At 36.1% G+C, this 22,875-nt stretch overlaps 1 protein-coding gene across 1 annotated transcript; it reads left to right on the plus strand.

The window, feature by feature from the left end:
* The first annotated feature begins 4,570 nt into the window (after nucleotides 1–4,570).
* si:ch211-113g11.6 (uncharacterized protein LOC559008 homolog) lies at nucleotides 4,571–21,786 on the plus strand. Its single transcript, XM_051721904.1, has 14 exons — nucleotides 4,571–4,784; nucleotides 8,102–8,241; nucleotides 8,633–8,695; nucleotides 11,270–11,365; nucleotides 12,032–12,128; nucleotides 12,905–13,012; nucleotides 13,621–13,760; nucleotides 13,856–14,034; nucleotides 14,285–14,393; nucleotides 16,939–17,140; nucleotides 17,245–17,360; nucleotides 17,593–17,765; nucleotides 17,889–17,944; nucleotides 19,827–21,786. Exons 1-14 carry the CDS (start codon nucleotides 4,706–4,708, stop codon nucleotides 20,171–20,173), a joined length of 1,905 nt encoding a protein of 634 aa, XP_051577864.1. The 5' UTR covers nucleotides 4,571–4,705; the 3' UTR covers nucleotides 20,174–21,786.
* Nucleotides 21,787–22,875: the final 1,089 nt, after the last annotated feature.

Consider the following 22,875-nt stretch of genomic DNA (forward strand, 5'->3'; position numbering starts at 1 on the left):
CACACACACACAAAACATAGAACAATATGTGTTAGCTTAAAAGTTCTAACAGGCTATAAATGTCCGTAGTACAGGAAATAATTGAATTAAACATTTAAACAAGTTAAGGATTTGAAATATATTATTTTTGTGTGTGATATTGTACATTACAGCAAAGGCTGTTATTCTTATAAATTGCTGTATATAGTTTAGATTATAGAGTTTTTGCAGGGTCATTCTTTTTATAAACCACATCAAATTATGTTAAGCCATGCCAATGAAATGTATGCATCTCTTATAGCTATGCACAAATGTCATGAACGCACACCACACATGGTTATTTAAAATGCTTTGCAATTTATGTAATGTATATATTTCCACATGTTGATGTTTTTGCTATGTATTCGTAACTTTAACATTTTGCATTGAACTATTAAAGACTACGCAAGTGTGGTTGTTCAGAAAACCATCTCACCTTCCTATCTTAAATCCAAAGTATTCCATTTTAAAGCTCCTTATTAAAAATTCAAGATCATTTCTGAGGCCTGAGAGTCTCAGTAATTTGCAGCTTTCATGAGTACTGGTTCATTCTAGTCTCTCATATCTCTTTTAAAATAGAAGCAGAGGAAGACAGCTATTATTTGAAAGGATACTATGGTCATACCTCTTTGTTCCTCTAGTATCTGCAGTATACCGTAGTCCAGAGGTAAGCTCTATCTTTTTCATCAGTGCAGCACCTATAACCTTGACTGGCTGGATGCAGGATTTCTCCAGGTCATCAGACTGTGGAGAGTAAATGACATGAGAAGAAATGGTGGTGTCAAGAGAGAATAATCTGCATAATCATCTGCATCAGTCACTGTCTTATTTGTTTTGCCCGTTAAACTGAAAAATAAATTATTTTCTCCTGCTGTCTCTCAACTGATTACCTACACTTTATGTATTATTTTGGATAATTTATCTTATTCAGGCTCATAAGACAAATTGATCTGTGAGAGGTATTTTTTTATTATGCTGATGACTGATTATTGTCTGCTGGTACTGTAAGGGACTAGCAGTAATGTTTTAGGCTGGCCGCCATTCTGTTGGACAGACAGTTCTCAAGCCCTTTTGGCTTTAACTAGATTCTGCAGAGGGAGAGAAAGAGAGTGAATGAGAGAGAGAGAGAATCCTTTCTGCTTTTGCCCAGAATAACCCAGAAAAAAAGATGATAATCACGTGTATGACCAGTGGTTTAAACCCTTTAGGATTACCTCTAGATGTCTCAATCAGTTATATAGGTCTGTCTGGTGTGCTCAGCCCACAGACAGAATATTATTCAATTATGCCATTATAATGAAATAAAACTGATTTTGAACTTCCCTTTAATGAAGAAATCTGGCACACACTGCAGCATTTTCATTTCTTATGATGAGCATTCATAATTTATTTTCCTGTAGTATAGATGATTAGAAATACTATGGTCCAATTAAAGTGTAAAAATGTTCTGGATCAGATTTTTCTGTTCTTTACCCACAAATGTGAGGAAACGTTTTAGAACCACTTTACCGAAACCAGAGTACAGTATAAATCACCAATGCCTTCTGTCCACGAGGTGGAGCCAAATAAATAAATAAATAAATAACACAAATTTGAGGCAATAGCCTGAACTGTACAAAATTGCAGAATGTAAAAGCTTTGATAATTGAATCACAGCAAAAATCTCACAGAAAACCAGAAAAAAAAAAAAAATAGGTTAACAAAAGACCGCACCATTTCAGAATATTGGTAAATGGGTCATCTACAGTGAATGATGAAGAGGCAGATGTGTATCAAAGCATCTTTTCAGGACATGGTGAGCATTGCAGTGAGAGCTGACATATCTGAGTACCAAAAGTATTGATTAGGTTTTCCAGTAGGACAATAACATGGGCAAGATGCAGAGTGAACTGTTCCTTAACGCTGATTCGGTCAAATCCAGAGTATTGACAGGGTATGACAAAGCAAATTTAACACCACACTGACAATAATATCCTTACTGAATACAGTACATTTTATGGATCACCTGAAATGAGTAAATAGACAATTCACTATATTTTGCTGGATTCCTTTGGCTGATTTTACAATGCATAAAAGAACTAGTAAAAATTACCACACAGATGAGAAGGCCTGAAATTACCTGTTCAGATCAGCAGATGTGCTGGGGAGACCAGAACTGATTGTAACACTGGCTAGTTGTAACATCACTAGCTCCAGGACTCAGAGACAAGCTAGAGCCATGCTGTTTCTTTGTTCTTGATATCACATGAAAATAAAGTAATTGTTTAATTAACGTTTTGATGCATTCCATTTATGATAATCTCATACTTACTTTCTACAGTGATGTAATACCTGACAGGTAGATATTTTGAAAAAGCATGCAGTTGAAGTTAAACAAGGAAAAACAATATTGTCAGATTTTAAGGCCGATTCCATCTGCAATACCCTTTAAGGCAGATAATGTAAAGGTTTACAACTGCTTCAGAATCATGTAGGCTAAAACGTTTTCCCTGAGACAAAATAAGTTATTTTGTATGTCCGTTTGATGCAAACAAAAGACTTGTGCTATGGAACATTGTAAAAAATAGTTGCTTTACCTACAAGGAAAAAAATATCTCATTCTCATTGTTTTATTATAGCCATATACACTGAAAAAAAAAAATCTATTGGTTTAATTTAATTCAATTGTGGACATTGGTTCCACACAATGAGTTGTTTCAAGTATGGTGCTTCTGAGATTTTACAGATCCTTAATCAGTCATGATACTTATGATCCCTCAGTATTTGCTTTATGAGAAAAGCAATCCACATTGATTTTTCAATAGTAACATACCCAACCTCGAACTAACCATTAGCTCCCATCTTCTCCACAATGCACCTCCAAAAATATTCAACATGACAGAAACTCCTCTAAATCCCAACATAATAGAACATTAAAAACTAACAAGTCCCCTACTTGTTTTCATTTTGCATAAAAATACATTAAAATAACACTTAATTTTAACATTTACTATCCCAGTCCAGTCTCTAGCAAAGCATGCTGGGAGCTGGAAATCCCCTGTCCGGTTTCAGCAATACACTGATGCAACAAATATTATTCACATAGTCCTAAATCCATTTAATTAAGTGAACATAGATGGATTGTACACAATGTAAATCAAGTTGAGACCAAATGCTAAATAATTGTGTTGCATTAGCTCATTTAAAATAAGTTAATTGAGCATGTAGTAAAAATCACTTCGTGTGAACATCATCCCTTAGAAGTCTGAATCCATTTGAACATTTAATAGCAATACGATCATCATTTTTTGATAAATGTTGAATATTACTTAGACTTTACGCAGTATAATTATATTCTCATGTCAAACATAAATGTATTATGTTGATCTCAAGTGTTGGTTAAATATTTTCAATAGAGCTGCATTCCCTTTTTTCAGTGTGTAATGTGTATAGCATGTGTAGAACCAATGTCAAACATCAAACACCATGCACACCTACATACACAAGTTTACTTGGCTATCTAAATGGAGACACACCACAGACCTCTATAATATTTATATAGAGCTGATTATAATAACTTAATACTATCCCTAATCTGCATCCGCACCCAAACCCAAAGAGAAAACTTTTTGCATTTTTATAAATTTCAGAAACATTAGTAAAGGTACAATTCATTTTTTTCTCATAAAAAAGTCTTACTCCTAAAGAATAATAGCAATTTTGAAACGTATGTATAAAATCATGACTGCTCACATACAGTAAGATGAAGACAAGTCATATCAGTAACCCTATAAGAGCTGTTTTATACGTGGAAAGGGTCCCTTCATGGGGTCTGCCATGTTAGGATGACCAGCCTAATACTACTCGTGTACTCTCAGTAACTGCACTGTTATTGGACTCTTTCATTCATAAATTAAATGGATAATGGCTAACTGTGAATAGTGAATTTCTACAATGGCATCGCATCGGTATCTGAAAACTAATGCGCTCAAATTATGCTGCAACTATGCTGTAAGGTGTCAATACGACTGTCATTTTGACTAGCACAACAAAAATGATCATTTTTGCAAAATAATTACACCTTTAAAATATCATTTGTAAAAAAACGGACATCCCAAATGTCCGAAATGATTTATTTTCTTCTGATATAGCTAACTTCAAAGTCTAGTTAAGTATGTACTGGTAGGCAACATATTTGAGAGTTCTAAGACCAGTTAACTTATTATTTGTTTTTTGTTTTTTCTTATTTGGATTACACAAAAAGTGTTAAAATCATTCCAATTCTTCTCACATGTAGTATTCTGTAAAGGCTAGGGCAACACACTGAAAAGGTGTATCTAGTGTGTAAGTGGGGTCTACATGTGAATTGTATCACAGTGAAATGTGATGATGGATTTAGATTTGAAATGCTTTAATGCGTCAAACATCCGTGATAGAACTCCGATAATATAAAGAGAGTCTGTAATTAAAAATGTGATTGTCAAGCTGTGCGATTGCTGTGAGCGCATGTCTGCTATCCCCTTCCTCTCTCTTTCAGTGTGACGTGAAGGCAATTACCCCATAGATTCTCATAGAGGTCTGAGAGACAGCCGGAGCACGCATATCATACGCGCACTTCTGCAAAACGAGACAATTTGAAAAGAGAGTTTTCTGAGTGTGGAGACGCTTCACTCATCACTCTAATTAAACATTGCCATCACTCAGCAACATGAATCTATTCCTATTGGCGGCTGTGTTTTCAGTGGGTTTAGCCGAAAAATCACCACGGCTGAAATTCAACGTAATGGGTAAGACTTTTTTTTTTAAGTTACAGTTTTAGCCAACATTCGAATTCTTTAGACTGTTCTGGAAATTTCTCCTTTCAGGCCTGCCTAAAACGTCCTATTTTCCAGATGCTAAATCCACCCTCAAAGAAACAGAAATAGCTCTTCTTGTTATCTACTTGAAAAGCGTGTTAAGGTTGCATTGTCTATATGCTGTTACATGAGGGGAAATATCAAATCACATCGCAATGCAACTAAATGTAAGAAAGCATATATTAATTAATTAATATTTTTGTTTTGAGAAACGATTGACTTTGCATCATGACGTGTATGTGATATTAATCATTAAAAATGGTACATTCGTTGTTGCCATGGTTACTGCTTGATTAATCCCAAAGCCTATATATTACCACAGTAAATATAAAGCGTTAATTACTGACGTGTTCTGACTTCTTATAAACAACACTGTATAAAAGTGCTGCGTATAGTGCTGTCAAGTCCAACCAATAAATCTCTATTAAAACCAAAGGTTCAAAAAGGATGCTGGGATGTTTTTAGACCGTGTAGGCATAGTATCATCTCTTTAACGTATGTTAAGGGCCGTTCAGACCGAGAGCGTACTTGCGCTAAAAAAAATCGATACGCAACGCATCGAATACAACAGAATGCAGATATCTCGAGACGCGTTTTTAAAAGTTCCCGTCTAAACGCGACGGTCTTTCGCGAGACGCTAACAACAGCGAGACTTGGCGCATGTTTACATAGAAAAACATTTGAAAAACAGCGCAGGCGGACAAAAACGGGTTCGGTGTAAACGGCCCCTTAGTGAGGATTGTTAATGTGTGATAAGTACTTTAGTTGCGATGTTGCAGCAAAGAAGCTCGCTTGATTAACAGCTGTATACTGGATTATTCGATTCCTCTTTTTAAAATGTGTAAACATGCACATTGAATGCCATTGCTATTTATTTATTTTTTTTAAAAAAGAAGCTTTTTTAAAAGCATTTTCGTGTAGAATACGCGCAGCACGGGTTTGTTCTAAGGAAAACAGAGCGCAATCTACAGAGCTGCAATGCAGGTGCACGAGATAACGCAAATAGCACTGCAGGAACTGAAGTATTTCCAAAACACAAGGCAGAACATGGTCCCGGAAAACGCACATTCTTGCAGAGGCAGAACGGGACATGGAAAATTCCACGAAACACTATTATTCATTCCAAACGTGTCCTCAGGTTTCACAGTCCTCTATTTGAAAACGTCAACATGCTTAACGGTTACCCCATCAGTGCTACGTGTGCAACAACCCCTTACCGCTACAGATAAAAGAAAACTACGTCTGACTAAGTGAGAGCTTCATTTGTGGTTTGGCTTAATTCTCCCTGACTCCTAAAGAGCCTGCTCGTCATGACCGCCCACTTCAGCACCATGGACAACGACGTTTCCCGAATCACTCATTCAGCTCACGTCTTCCCTGAAATCACGAAGGATGCGGCGGGTGAGACAAATAACATGATGAGCTAAAGGCCACTGTGTTATGAAAAACGAATACCTCTTGTTCTAACAGAAACCGGATCAGACTGGTCTGAACGCTTTTTCAGCTGGACCTCGCAGAAGCCATTCCTCCGAATTTACGTTACTAATGAAATCACTACGATAACAGATCGACACAAACACCTGTTGCAACGTTTTCATTTTAAGGAATGTCTCCAAGCCTCTGTTTATAGTCTACAGTTTGGTGTAAATCATTTCTAATTTTACATACAGCGTTACCTTTGACTACAACATTTGTACATTTTGGTCAGGAAATAAAGAATGAGCACAAAGGTGGCTTAGGGCAGAGACTATTTAACCCGAGACAGAGCACTTGTTTTAAAATGAATGGGAGAAATTGGAACGCCCAAAATGGCGGATATTGAAAAGGAAGTCCCGCCTTACAGGTTAAAGAGACAATCACATTTTAGATACAGACATTGACTGTCAGTCAACTCAAGAGCTTGACCATCCAGAAAAAGGATTTTTTTGTAGATTGATTTGAGCTAAAGAAGCACAATTTATAATACTTTTGTTGTCCGATTTAACTGCTGATAAGAAATATGTTCTTTGACCATAATCTTGACCAACTGTTTTGGAGATTTCAGTCTTTCTCCATTCAAGAAAATAGGAGCTGTAGGCTACTTTTATGCCACTTCCCAGGTGGCACACGTACATCTCCAAAATGTCTGTTTTAGATCTTTTCATCTGGAAAGCATCACAATCTTAATAACATCTACTAAACATCAGATTTACAAACGTTCTAAATCATAAACTTCTCAAAGACATCTGCTGAATGTCTTAGTGACATCCTAGACATATTATTGACATACGTCTTATAGACATATTGCAGATGAGCAAACAACGTTAAATATACGTCTTCCAGATGTAAACACACACCTCAAATAGACGTCTGGGTGACGTACGTGTGCTATCAGTGTTATATCCATAGAAAATAGCTGCCTGGGAGTGTTCCAAAGATGGCCGCCGAGTGGACTTACTTGCCTTGAAAGGGACTTTGCTTAGGGGCCGGTCACACTGAACGCATTTTTGCACTGTTGTTCAGTTGTTTTCTATGTAAACATGCGTGATGGACATCTTTGAACGTTGCACTGCGTCTCATTGTTTTCTGTGTCTCATGCAGGAGCCTCACCTTTTTTAGACACCATGTCAAGGTGCTGTAAGTTATTTTTAATGGAAAGGTATGCAAAAAATTTTCCTACTCCCTGAAAGACATTAATTAAATAAGTACCGTGAGATATCTCACCAGTCTCTGTGACAGCACTAGATTCTGTAAATAGCAAACAAAAATGTGTCTGCGGGCCACGGTCTCTGATGCTTTCTGCCTGTCAATCATTTTCTCATAGTTTTGTAGTTGCAGCAAATTATTGAGGCTTAATGCCATTTTTATGCCATTTTGTTTGTAACAGTTGTCAGTTGAGGGCACTATTTTGCTATTGTTTTTGACAACCGCTTCTGCTCGGTGTTCGTCTCAATAAAGCTCATTTGGTATCTTTGGAGTGCTGGGTTTTGGAAAAATGGGGCGTGGCTAATCTGACGGCTCAGTTTATTTAAATTCCAGAATGGCTAAAATCACTTACAGCACCATTAAAAAGAACTTCAACTAAAAGTCTGTGGTGCTGTGTCTATCTTTTTTTAGCGCAAGGACACGTTTGGTGTGAACGACCCCTTAAGGATTTTCACCATTTAGCAGAAGCACATTATGCAATTTCACATAATGCAAACGTATACATATGAAGTTTGTCAATAAACATTGTTTATACACTGAATTTCTATCGATTTTGCTTTTAGAATCGCCTCGGTTTCGCTTCATGAAACCAGAAAACTACACGTCAGTTTACCATGAACAGGGAACAGATGTCCTGTATGTGGGGGGCCAGGAGGTCGTCTATAAGCTTACCTTCAGTGATAAAGGAGTGCATGACATTCAGGTAAGAGTGCTGACATCATAACCTAGAATCAAGCTAGTACACTACCACTGCTCTAAATACTGACCTAGATAGCTGGTATTCACCATGTGCATTATTTATAGAACAGAACAATAATTTAAAATGGGAACTCTGTGATATGATTATTTATGGTTGCATACAAGCCCAATTTCGTGCTAAGGAGAGATAATTACAATACAGTCTCTGCTAATTTTACTAGCCATGACATTTGATGCCCTGCTTTCTTTATGAAATTATATATAATATAGAATTTAGCTTTAATAATAGGAGAACATTTCATACATCCACTGATGAACAGTTACTAATGGAGGATTCTAATAATGGAGTATTACTGTGCAATGCTACATTACTTGTAATGATAATGTGCACACAGATCCCTGTGGTGATGGATGAGATTGCAAAACAGACATGTGTCTCTAAATCAGCAGCACGGAAGGTAAGAGAGAAAATCCCAGTCAGTCCAGACCTCAAGAAAACTGCTAACTTGAAAACAGGGGTCGGTTGCAAAAAAAATCATTATCCTAAGACTGCGTCTATCAATCAGTCTGCCCTAATAGTACACGTACAGCACCCAGACGTCTATTTTATGTGTGTGTTTACATCTGGAAGACGTATTTTTAACATTGTTTGCTCCTCTGCAATACATCTGAGATGAATGCCAAATTTCTTGGATGTCAATAAGACATTCAGCAGATGTCTTTAAGATGTTTATGATTTAGAATGTTTGTAAATCTGAAATTTTTAAGAAGTTTAACAGAAGTTAATTAGATCGTGATGCTTTCCAGATGAACAGATCTAAAACAGACATCTCGGAGATGTACGTGTGCTATCTTGGTGACTAACTAAAGACACCATAGAGAGCCTGTTGCATAAAACAAGCTCACAGCTCTGTTTGATAAGGCAGTCTAAATTCGCATTGCATTGTGGGAAATGTATAAGACATTGAACAATTTGGCCAACAGTGGACACTCAACACCATTTTCCTTCACTAAAAATATTTGCATATTAGAAAAATACTATGCTTCAAAATCAGTTCTAATGAACAAATTTAGTGATTAACACAAATAATAATAAAACACAAGGTTACCATTGTAGAAGTCAAAGTCTTCTACAAAGTGTCAACTTAAGCCCCTTATAGCCCTCCACTTAAGCCCCTACTAGCTCAGCCGACAGTTATTTTCCATGGCAACATATAATCTAAACAAAAGTTTACCTAGGGGTATGCAGTCTTACATCTTGGTCTTAAATTAGACCGATACAGAGACTATTTAGCAGAGACAGGCCACTTCTATTAAAATGAATGGGAGAAATTGGAATGCCAAATGGTCAGTGTAGAAAGGAAGTACCGCCTTACAGGTAAAAGAGACAATCCCCTTTTAGACACAGACATCGCCTGTCAATCAACTCGAAAACACACATGTGTATTATTAGCTTTAAAAAAAAAGCTTCGATTATTTTATTTTTTATTTTTATTGCCGTAATCTGAGGTAAAGAAGCACCATTTATGATTCCAGTGTTGTCAGATTTTTCTGATGATTTGAAATATGTTCTTTGATCATAATCTTGACCAACCTCTAGGATTTCCCCATTCAAGTAGATAGGAGCTGCTCTTGTATGCAACTTGTTTACATGAAAAATAGCTGCCCGAGAGGGTTCCAAAGATGGCCACCACTGAACTGACTTGCTGGAAAGACTCTAGCCATGTTGTGTATGAATTGTCAGTGTTGTATCATCCCAAATGGAATCACATTTGTTTACTACATGGAAGCATTCGGCATTTAACAGCTGACGGAAATGACGTTTCAAGCACGTTATATGATGCCACTAGCTTTAGCACGTTATCCATTCTCAGTTCAACAATTGTATCTTCAACAACGTACATATTCACACAGATTAGGGTTTATGAAGTGTCCAACATTCCACACTCTGTTTTGATGGTTGAAAAAGTGCATCATCCGGGTACTTAAATACACGTATTTTTGCTGCAATTTCAGTGTTAACATACTGCTCGCACTACTTACACTACGAAATGGCGAAGAATAGTGTAGCAGTGTGCAGTTTGGGATGCTCCTTTTGGCTCAGCTGACAGTTATTTACCATGGCTACATAGAATCTAAACAAAAGTTCACCTAGGGGTATGCAGTCTTACATTTGTATCTTAAATTAGACCAATCGAAATTTTTATGCAACTGATTGAAAAAGTTAAGTCCAGTCTGAAATTACAATTTTAGATAATTAACTTGTAAGACTAGCCTAAAACAGATTTATACAAACAGCCCCTTCTAGTATTTCAAATCCAATAAAAATAATTTCTATTTTAACCTCTCTTATATTTTTCATAGTTCCCTGTGTTTTTACAGTGTAAAAACCATCTGTTGAAAGGTGACTGGAAGCAGATGCTGTAGCTTCTAGCACAGAAAATGGATTATTTAGACATATTTAAACTGTGTGATTCAATGTACTGTCAAATTTGACAGTGTAAATGAAATTACAATCAAAATGTGTCCAGTCATTTCTTATAAACCCTCTGTGTAAATTACATTTATCAGGTTTAGTTGGATTATAATAAATATTGTCTGAATTTCAAATGTTTATGAACATTGTTCCAAGACTCTACTCATCAGGGAAGCTGGAGCCTAGCTGGATTCACTGGCCTGGTTCAAATTCTACAGAAATAGTCATCCATGATGAGCGGGTCATCACTCAGACTTGACTGAATAAGGCTATTTTTAAGGGTAATGGCACAGACAGAAGCCAACTGATGAGTACCTTTAAATGAGCAAATAAAAATGGTGGATTTTGCAAAGCAAAATCGTTTATGTGCACAATAACCATTCAGTATAGAAAAAGAAAGACCCTCTCTATTCCCACAAAAGGATTATATGCTATGTCTCGAGTGACTGTATTTTCTATTATTTATTATACATAATTTATGTGTTAGATATGTTGTATATCAAGTTATACTTAAGCTTCCCATAAATTCTTATTGTGTTATTTCATCTTTCTATAGCATGAGTGTGATAATTTCATCACTGTAATTGAGAGAGTTGGCGACTCCTTCATGGTGTGTGGGACAAGAGCAGGTGCTCCAAAATGTTGGCTCCTGGTAAGATGCCTTATAGGCGATTATCTATATGCAAAAATTATAACTGTTTTCAAATAGGTTTTGCACACACTCCCCCCTTCTTCCTTTGGTCGGACAAGCAGATAGTCCAGCCCAAACCCATACCAATGGTTGATTGAGCTGGTCGGGATGCTCAAACAGAGAGAGCAATGTTTTGATAGCGCCACATAGCCAGTGTGTACGCATTTCGTAGGAATGTACGAATGGCTTACTTAAGGTTGTCTCTGCATATATAGCTGGGGTAGGAGAAAGTATTTGAACAAATTTAACAAATGACAAAAAAAAAAAAAATTTGTATAACCTTCTGTGATGTCACTCCCCCCTTTCTCTTTGCAGTGGGTGTGATTTATAATGACACATTTAACAATTTCCTGCACCACTGTGCTTGGACTAGAACTAGACAGAACTGAAAGCAATAGAATAAAAGGAGCTTTTGACTTCCTGAGGGACACACATTTAACTAATTAATTATAATATGGAAAATATTTATTTTATATTATATTTATAATATTTAATTTTTCTAATAGTTTCAGCACCTTCTCATTTCCTCTCCTTGCTAGAAAATGATCTGATTTTCAAGGTGCTATGTCTGTTGTTTTCTTATAAAAAGCCTGAGTATTGAATAATCACATCATCTCTCTTATTTAGGTGAATGACAGTGTACTGATGGACATGCAACAGGAAACATCAGCATCTGAGATCTTGGCACCTTTCCCCTCTCAGCGCTCCATCAGTCTGTCAGCAGGTAGAGAGAGAGGAGAGGAATAATGGAAGGACAACTTAATGGGATAATGCAACAACAGAGGGATATGGGATTTTTATTATTTTTTATTCACATTTTTCATTGTAACTGGCATTTGCTTCTGAAGTGTAGTAGACGGAAATATAGCATAACTCACCTGGCTGATGTGACCTCTCTCAGACAAGCAAGAGATATAGATGAGCACTTTAAATATGTAAATACAATGAGTTAAATGGTAAGCAAGCATGACAGTGACTTACAAGGTCTAAATGAATGATGAGGTGTGTATCAGAGGAAATTGAAAAAATATCCTTAAAAAGAATAATGACCCCTGTAATATATCAAAAAGATTTTTAGTCCACTAAATGTCAGATACAAAGTATTTTGTATGCCATGTGTGCTTAGAAGAGCTAAAAGGTCAAACACTGATCCTGAAAGAACTTGTGTCTCAACAATCTCTCCATAAGTCAGTGAGAGTGAAGTGGAAGGAGCATTAGCATGAACAGAGAGTCAGTGCTGTCTGATAAGAATGACAGGGTTTTAATAGTCTAATTACATGTCATTGCTTTGTGTGTGTGTGTGTGTGTGTGTGTGTGTGTGTGTAATGCACTCTTTTTAGAGTGTATCACAATGTCATGCAAACATTGGTTGAATTACTGTAAATTTTAATTTTTGAAATAAACTTCAAGGGAGTATTTGATTAGACAGGAATTTAAAAGGACAAGTTACACAGGTTTGGCTTATGGATACACTTTTCTTTCTTTGCCCCCCTCATTTAGGTGGAAATCTTTACTCTGCTCTGTCAGCAGTTGCAGGGCAGACTGGCTCTATCCGTCGTACCTATGGCTCCAAAAAGCTGCTAAAGTCAGAGAGTAAATGGTTGCAGAGTGAGTAGGCAGAGTTGTTCTCCATACTGCACTAGCAGTTTAGGATCTCTTGCAGGATTTGCAGGAGCTAAAGTCTCCTAGCCTATTCTGTCAGTTCACTCTATTTTAGTTCACTGCCTTATATGTTTATTTTTTTTAATAATCTGAAATTGGCTTAAAGTAAAAACTTTTATAAATGATTTGTTAAATAAATAAAAACGTAAAGCTGCTGTTTGTAATTTCTATGCCACTACAGTAGTTGCACCAAATGAAATAACGACTTTTTCCAAATACTGTCCATCTTTCGTTGTTCGGGCAAACATGTAGTCCCTCCTCAAGCTCATGCCAGTGGTTGAATCAGTGTTGCTGTGCTGGGCCACTCACACAAACAGAGGAATATGGAAAGAGCCACAGAGCTACAGTGTTGACATTCTTCTGGGAAATCAATCTACAAATAGCTTACATACAGTTGTTCTGTGCACATAAAGCTGGGAAAGGAATATTTTAACATTGAAACATAAGCTTTAAGGTTCAAAGAGAGATGCTTTTAAATCCAGCACAAATCAAAGTTTTCATCTATGAAATCAAAAAATTTGTTCTCACCCTCTCTCTCACTCTTTCTCTCTCAGATCCCCAGTTTGCAGGAGCTGCTGTGATTCCACACAGCGAGAATCTCAAAGATGAGATCTATTTCTTCTTTAGTGAGGTCAACAATTCAGCAAGTTTTGATGAAGAGCCATATAGAGCTCGGATAGGACGAATCTGCATGGTAACAAACTGCTGCTTTTAACCATTGCAGATTCATACAAACAGCCATGAGGACTCAAGGTCTATAATAACCTTGTGTTTGTATCTGTGGCTCAGGTTGACGAGGGAGGGCTTCCAAATTTGTTGCCAAACTCCTGGACTACATTTCTGAAGGCTCGTGTGATGTGTGGGAAAGCTGGAACTCCCGTTCAGTACAACAACATCAAGCAGACGTTCGTTCTGACTTCTGACCATCTCCGCACTGGGGTGATGTACGGCCTCTTCTCCAATGCCTGGTAAGTGGAAGTGAAGTAAGAGACAGATTCTGCAAGCATTCAACATCAGGCTGTTGGATAATACCTCTATTTGGCACTGGTAAACTAAACACATAGTACACCAAAAAATCCATCCCTGCAGATTTTTACCTCAAACATTGATGTCAGCATTGTCAGTTGTCCTCAACTAAAGGATAATTTCAAGAAAACTGTGCAATGTGTAGTTTATTTGAGTTATTTTTCCCAGTGTTTATGCTTATGTTTTTTACAGGAACACCACTGTAGTGTGTGCATACTCTATTGAGGACATTGACAACTCATTTTTTACATCTAAACTGAGGGGCTACAACTCACCTTTGACTTTGCCACGTCCTGGAACGGTAGAACACACAAACACTCTAAAACAGGGGTTTTCAAACTGGTCCAGGGACACCCAGGGGGCTGCAAGGGGATGCTAAGGGGTCTACAGAAATAAAATAAAAAGGAATTAAGTTGACATTTATCGAATTTGACATTTTTCATGTCTAATTTTGACACATTTCATTCTCCTTTTTAACAACTTGTCATAATTATTAATTATTCACAGTTATCTTATTATATTGACAGACACAGTGTTGAACAGAAAGAAAATATAACCACATCTGCATATACACTACCGGTCAAAAGTTTTAAAACACTTGACTGAAATGTTTCTCATGATCTTAAAAATCTTTTGATCTGAAGGCGTATGCTTAAATGTTTGAAATTAGTTTTGTAGACAAAAACATAATTGTGCCACCATTTTAATTAATTTAATTATAAAACTAAAATGTAATTAAAAAAAAAAAGGTTTTGAAATTGATGACTTGGACCAAATAATAAAGAAAAGCAGCCAATAAGTGCCCAACATAGATGGGAACTCCTTCAATACTGTTTAAAAAGTATCCCAGGGTGATACCTCAAGAAGTTGGTTGAGAAAATGTCAAGAGTACATGTCTGCAAATTCTAGGCAAAGGGTGACTACTTTGAAGATGCTAAAATATAACACAGTTTTGATTTATTTTGGATTTTGTTTAGTCACAACATAATTCCCATAGTTCCATTTATGTTATTCCATAGTTTTGATGACTTTACTATTATTCTAAAATGTGAAGAAAAAAAAATTATAATAAAGAATGAGTGTTTCAGAACTGTTGACCGGTAGTGTAGTTGTGAAAAAAGATTTCTTACTTATTGCTATGTTTTCATCTATCGTTTCTTGAAATGCACATACTTTCAAGAATAGTTTGTACTTGTGATGCAAACATTTAGTTTGTTGTTACCTTTAGCTTTATCAGTGGGAGTTGTCAGGCAGTGAGTGTGTAAAAATATTGATTTTCTGATGTACTGTGATCTTCATTTGAACGATGAGAGATTGATCTTTTACTCTATGCACAGCCCTCTACAACAGGGTAGATTCCAGGTATGATTCCATGATCAATGGAAACATGGGTAAATGTAACACCACCCCCCCCCCCCCCAAAAAAATCATGCCAAATCAATGCCCTTGCTCTACAATGAGAGGAAATCACTCGCATTTGCAACCAAATTTCGTGCTATGGAACTAAAATGTGTATATTTGGCAACTGGCTGGTAAACGTTTACATTTCACTCACCAGTGATTGTGTAGTATGTTGGAGTATTCAGCAGCGAGAACCTTTCATTGTGCGTTGAGTGTAAAAGTTGTTCCGTTTTATGTTTGTCCAAAGACGAGATCTACGCGACCCATTTGCCATTGAATAATGTCTCTTTTAATACCCTTTCTGTTCTCTACAGTCAGTTGTTGGTCAGAAAATAAAAATAAATAAACATTTAATTCTAATCATGCATAGCATGGATGAGATAAAGCCATTCAAGTCTCTCTCATTAACATGCACTCATCTACAGATGCTCTTTACAGAAATTCCGGTTTTGATAAAGAGACAGTACCAGTTTTAGCACGTGTTCAACAAATCAGTGTAAATACTTGTAAATAGTACAAATTAATCTAATTAAACAATAAACATGTAACAAAAAATAATATATGAAATATAAGATTTATTGATTGATTGAATACATGGATTTGTTCCCTTTAAAAAGCCAAAATGTGACCAAAATTATGAAAAGCAAATACAATATATTTAGTCAAATTTATATTTTTGTAATGTACCTAGTTAGAAGGCCCCCTGTATAATTAACAGCATTAGCTGGGAAATTATTTATTTCATATGTAAGCAAAAGAGACATTATAACTGAAATATACCCTATGAATCGATATCGAATCGAGAGCTTGATAATCAGAATCGAATTGACAAATCTGTATCAATACCCAGCCCTATCAGGCAGCATGTTCTGTAATACTTATTAAGAATTGAATATTTTCCAGATAATAGTTTAATATCTTGTTTTGGCTTTTGTACATTATGACAATATAAATAAAAATAATATTTAATTTTAGAAACAACATGTTCTTAATAATAATACATGTATACATATTAACACTTACTACATTTCTCACACAGAATAAATGGGCTTTTATACATTAAAATATACTGTATAGCTGCCTTTATATTTTAGGAAGAGGGTCCCTTGCAAGGGGATCATCATAATTGAGGATCCTTGGCATCACAAAGTTTGAAAACCCCTGCTCTTAAATAATAAACAGCCCTAGGCAAAATCAGGTGCCAGTATAAAAATATACCAACATCCATGTTGTTATTCACGTTATGAATGTTAAACATTTGTTATATGCATTTTTAAGTTATATTAATTTAACGTTGTTATATTAATTTTCTTTAACATTTTAGTGCAATACTCAGCAAACACTGATCCTATGTACGAAAGAGATAAATCTGTTCTATCCTTACTACAATTTCAAAAAACTAAGCCTCAGTCTGATTCTTTTTTGTGTGGTCCACTTTTACCCAGTGTGCTTTCAAAAATAACACAGCGGCTCATAACCAGAAGATTCTGACTGTGATCAGGGATCACCCTGAGATTGAGGACATGATCAGACCGGTTGGAAAGGATCCTCTAGACTTGCCAGTCCAAGACCATTTCACCCACATTGTGGGTGACACAGTCCTTGCTGTCAATGATGAGCACTATAGCGTCATTTATCTGGGCACAGGTATGGAGAACTGCGGAAAAACAATTAAAAGGTTAAGTGCTGAATTTTTTTCCAATACAATTATAATTCTTTTGCAATACTATTTTCCTATGTCCCCTGTACAGAGAAGGGTAAAGTCCTGAAGGTGCTCCATACCATAGAAGGAGCCTTTATCATTGCACAGTATTCCTTATTCCATGACGATAGTCCCGTCATCAACATGGCTATTGACTCCAAAAAGGTAGAGGCACATTTTAAAGAAGTTATCTTACACTAAAACAGGCCATTCTGTCCTGCAGTAGTAGTTAATAGGACAAATTTTTTCCACTGTAATCCTGTCCCTTTCATTATATCATCTTTGAGTCATTACTTTCATGCTACAGTGAGAGAAAGACTGATCACATAGATATATCAAATTATGTTTGATAGGAGCCATATGGCACCTTACATCTCCATATTCTGCTTTATGCTAGGGTCATCTCTATGTTGGCACAGAGATAGAAGTGCAGCGCCTCCCTCTGGCTGACTGTGGTCGCTATGGGGTCAGCTGCCGGGAATGCATCCTTTCTCGAGATCCATATTGTGCATGGGATGTGACCAAGCAAAAGTGTACTGCTATCCCTGCAGACTACAACTTAAGCACTGGGTACATATGCACACACAATTATCCCAATACAATAAAACAGAACACTCTTTCAATGAGGGCATTAGTTTGTCAATATATGTAACCTAATTTTCATATTGTCCATCTTTTCCTATTTGAAAACAGAACCCTTATTCAGACCCTTGACCACTCCAATGCCTCAGTCTGTGGAGATGTTATAGGTAGGTTGTACAAAAAGACTGACGCCATTTTTGCATGGAAACTTTTCTTATCTAATTTAGAGGTTTTCAAACTGATGTCCAGAGAACCTACGGGGGCCACCATGAGGTGCTAGAGGGTGTGCAAAAAAAAAAAAAGAAAAAATCAATTAAAGTAAACATTTACCAAATTTGACATTTGAAATCATGAGATTCATCCCTGCCGTAGTTTTTAACAAATACATTTAAACTGCATATATTTTATTTGCATATAGTTTAATATAATATGAAAAAAATATTTTAATAAAAAACTTAAAAATACTTATATTTCTAAGCGACACATCTTTACATCTCTCCTTCCACAATAGTTTGTATTTGTTTTATACTGTATCTTTCTAGGGGGGTTCTCCAAGGCATTGTCACCTTTAACTTGCTAACTGGGGGTCGTAAAGCAATGTTATGTAAAGCTGTTTTAGAAAAATATTTATTGTAAAAAGGACACAAATACATGTATTGAAATGAAAACATTTATTTTTAGGTTTATACAACTGACAGTACTCTAATAGTGGATAAAAACAATATAAACTGTCAACTCAATACAATTAGTAATAAGTAAAAGTAAATATTTTCCAAATAATAATAATTATTTTAATTTGCTTTGGCTGTAGTACAATGACAATATAAAGCCTATTACTTAATTTTGAAAACATCATGTTGGGCTCTATTTTCGTAAGTGCGCAAAGTGCAGCGCTATGCACAATGACTCTCCGCTATGTCTTATCCAATTTTCGTGAGAGCGCATGGTTTATTTTTCAATTATTATTATTATTATGTTTATATTTACAATTGTATTTATGATCTAATTTGTATTGGTATTTTTCCACTTGTTGTTGTAATTATTTTTAATTTTCTAAATGTAAATGTTAATGTAAATGTTTGGATTTAGTATGATTTTTTTGACCACTTTGTAATTTTTTATTATGTTTTCGTTTAGTTTGAATTAGAAATGCTTTTGGTTGAATCAATTCAATAAATTAATTTAAAAAAAATTAAAAAAAATTGACCAGTAGATGTGAAGTGTGTGCCAACACAATCACTGTTAATACTAGCCAATGATTAAACAGTCTCTATAATTTAACTGAGCATATATCCATATCCTAAACCACATTTTACATACATTTGAAAGAAGCGTATCCCATTTAACCATATTCCATATTTCTATTCTTCTAATTCATTGCATACAGTCCATTTACACTACCAACTTGTTATGAATGTGCTGTCTGTGTTTATATCGCTGGTGCTTGAGGGAATGGACTATATAATTGGATGCAGACAGTGCCAGAGAAGGACTTCTGAATTAAATGGCTTACTATTGCACTTAAACAAAATAATTGGGTCTTTATACATTTAGTGTATATTTTACTGTAATATTTTAGAAAGAGGGTCCCTCATCATATTTGGGGGTCTTTTGAATCAAAAAGTTTGGAGACCCCCAATCTAATTAATGAACGCACTGAAGAGGTTAAAAGATTTCCTGAAACTTGCGTTCCTGTCTTGCATTCCTTCTAAATCTAGCATTTATTACATTTCTAAATATACTGTAACTTTTTTCCCTTCAGTCCTGTCACTTATAAAATATATTTGTTTTATTCAATGACATAACAGGATTTTCATCATTGTTCATGCCTTAGAAAATAGCTTCTTTTGTAGCTTGCTTTACAGAATATAGGGGAAAAAACACTTAAAAACTAAATCCCATAGCAATAGTTTTATAAGCCTTTTTAAAGGTTCAAATAAGAAAATAAACATTCATTGTAACTTGAATTATCATGTCTACAACTTTTTAGTGATGTATTTTTGCTAAAAGTATTTGACACTAATATGTTTCTGCTCACCTTGAATACAGCTACAAAGACACGTAGCACCATACCCAAAGAGGTGTTAGTGGATAAAGATGGACCAGTGCTGCTACCATGCCCTGTGCGTTCCTACCATGCCACATACCTCTGGGAGAAAGACAACTGCATCAAGCTATATCCTTGCACCATCTCGGGCTCTTCCTGTGTGCTTGCACCCACCCCTGACCTGCCTCTGAAAGAGGGCGTATTCCGCTGCATGGCGGAGGAGAATGGTCTGAAACAGGAGGTGGTGTCCTATAAGCTGGTGTTCAATGGTGGGCCCCTCTCCCCCTCAGTAGCCTCCACTCTGGGGTCAGCTCTGCTGCTGGCTGCTGCGGTGCTCTGGCTTCTGTAGATCATCAATTGAATGCTGAGGGGTCAGAAGGAAACAAGATGAGTGGAAGTTATGCTAAGGTCAGCAGAGCATGAATACTTAGGCCTGTCCAACTTAACTGCAGGGGATCAGCTTATCTCTGTATAAACTGTTTCTTGTTTCATATTTGGAGTAATTCCACATTAATTATTTTCTTTTAGGGGCCGAGAAAATGCCTGAAAGTGTCTCATTTCACAAAATGCTATCATATCAATCATACCAACTGCAGTGTTAGTTTTCTTTAATATAATATCATTTTATCTACTATAGAATTGCTGAGTTACAGATTTGTTTAAAATTGCCGTATTGTTTAAAAATGAATTTGTATTTTATATCCTTGGATTTTCCATTGTGTGCTGCTGAGACAGTTCTAACGCCTTAAAACAGGGATGAGTCGCTTTAAGATGTAAGGGCCCCATCCTAAGCACAACTTGTAAACAGAGCATTACCTGCAGAATCTGCTGTTTTTTTTGCCCCCCTGAGCATTTAGCATTCCGGCCTGACACAAAGTTAATTCAGCATGATTTTAGGAGTACACAAGTTAAGCCTGTATAGAAAGCTTGAATTGTATGTTGAAGACTAACAAGTCACTAGCAGTTTCGAATTCGAAATTTGATTTTCAAAACCTATTCCATTTAAAAGATAAATCAGATGCTGCGGAGAATAGCGTGAAGCCTCCACATGCGCTAGGTCTCCGCGGTAACGTGCTCAACAAGCCACGTAATAAGATGCGCGGATTGACTGTCTCACACGCGGAGGCAACTGGGATTTGTCCTCCGCCACCTGGATTGAGGCGAGTCACTACACCACCACGAGGACCTAGAGCACAGTGAGAATTGGGCATGCCAAATTGGGGAGAAAAGGGGAGAAAAAAAACAAAACATAAATTAGACATCACAGAAAGCAGAAAATTGATAGAGAACCAGATTCAACCGCCTTTGCTCAGTGGGTGAACAGAAAAAACAAAGGACTTAGAAAGTTTATCTTGGTATGCCACTGTGTTTAAAAGAAAATGACATGGACACTCTTGTATCCATAATGCCTGTAATTTTCATGCTCATGAACCTTTCAGATTTTCCAAACTTTTACATTGTGTTCATATGAATTATTGGGCAAATAAACTTAAAAAGATGTGACGTAGAGTTGCATTTTGTAATTGTAGTGAAGAGGCTTGTGATCTGTTTTAATTATAATGCTCTGCATATGTTGTTCTTCACCATTGCTGCCTATTGGAGAGTATTCCAGATGGATTTTAATAGTCGCCTGCACTACAGTGTAAATTTGTCATTTATCATCACTTCAACATCAACCACCAATAAAACCTTATGTTGGCTAAAGGGACAAAAAAAGGAGACACTTCCTAACTAGCACAGTTATAATTACATCTACACCCCTAACTCAGCCCCACACACCACCCTTTCTGTTTTTTTCTCTCTCAAAGCAACCGACCCCAAATACCAATTCCATCTTTAACCTGTTTTTAACCTTGTTCTTCACTGTATGAGCAGGAGTGAGACTTTTCTTTTCTTTCTTTCTTTCTTTTTTTTCTTTTTCTTTCTTTTTTTTTTTTTTTTTTTTTTTTACAGTGTAATGAAATGAACACTAATTAACTGAAAGTGCATTGTGTTTTCACACAATGTTGGTTTCTGTAACTTTTATTATTTGGAGTTGCTTATGTTTTTTGTACTTCTATTTCTCTCTCTATTGCTCTTTATTTTAGACATTGACTGACTACTCACAATCTTGAGCAGGAATATTAAAAAGGAACTGTCTGTGCTTATTCTCCAGTTAATTTTTTTTGTACCTCTTTTTAGATCTCTGGGTTGAAGTGTGTCATAAATGAAAGCCATGTATTTATTCCAGGGACTGACTGCAACGTTGCTTTACACATCAGTGCATTAGCTACTTATGCTAGCTTGTGCTAACCTTCTGTTTGCATGCTGAATGGCTCAGCTCTCTGTCCTTGTACCGGTCTCTTGGCCTAATGTACTATGGCTACTGCACTAATTGCAGAAAAGTTGTGGTGCCAAACTGATGTTGTCTCATTTTTGTCAAAGAGCTTTTCTAACTTTTCCACTAAGCTTCTATGCCAAACGTTTACCTTTCTGACACACATATAGCAGAATCTCGATACACAGACACATGCACACACTCAAAATCACTTTCTTTGGTCTAAATGACACAGGGTTCTTCAATATAACATTATGCTGTGTAGATCACACAAAGTAACAACTATAAAAACAACTTTTACATGTTTATTTTTTATTTGTATTATTTTATTTTTTAAACTCTGTTGTATTGCAAGGATAACTGTGTCACTGTTAATCGTCTGTCATTTGCTATGCTGTGTGTTTTTTGCCCAAGACTTGTGGCATGCAAAGATGCTTGTGACGGTTTACTGCTCAAAGGACCTTGCAGTTGTGTAGGCTTGCACTTAATTATTCATATTTCATAACTGGTTGCCAAAAGTCATAATTTTTTTTTAAAGGGACCGAAAACCTTTTAAAATACAGAAACAGAATTATACATTAATGTGCATTCAAATAAATATTAAAAATACTCTCCTGTATGTTTATTTCCTTCAGTGTGAAATCAGTGCTTGATTATGCATTAATATTTCTGAAAAGTGAAGCAGCTTACCATAACTTTTGTGGTGATGAGTTATGCAGAGTATTCTGACTGTC

This window comes from Myxocyprinus asiaticus, chromosome 16, assembly GCF_019703515.2.
Source record: "Myxocyprinus asiaticus isolate MX2 ecotype Aquarium Trade chromosome 16, UBuf_Myxa_2, whole genome shotgun sequence".
Lineage (NCBI taxonomy): Eukaryota > Metazoa > Chordata > Actinopteri > Cypriniformes > Catostomidae > Myxocyprinus > Myxocyprinus asiaticus.

What these genes read in the sequence shown, in the direction of transcription:
- si:ch211-113g11.6 (XM_051721904.1), top strand. Translation starts at nt 4,706, where the DNA reads ATGAATCTATTCCTATTGGCGGCTGTGTTTTCAGTGGGTTTAGCCGAA. An exon ending in AAGGAGTGCATGACATTCAG is followed by an intron (nt 8,242 to 8,632) that starts GTAAGAGTGCTG and finishes ATGTGCACACAG; the next exon opens with ATCCCTGTGGTGATGGATGA. An exon ending in AGAGAGTAAATGGTTGCAGA is followed by an intron (nt 13,013 to 13,620) that starts GTGAGTAGGCAG and finishes TTTCTCTCTCAG; the next exon opens with ATCCCCAGTTTGCAGGAGCT.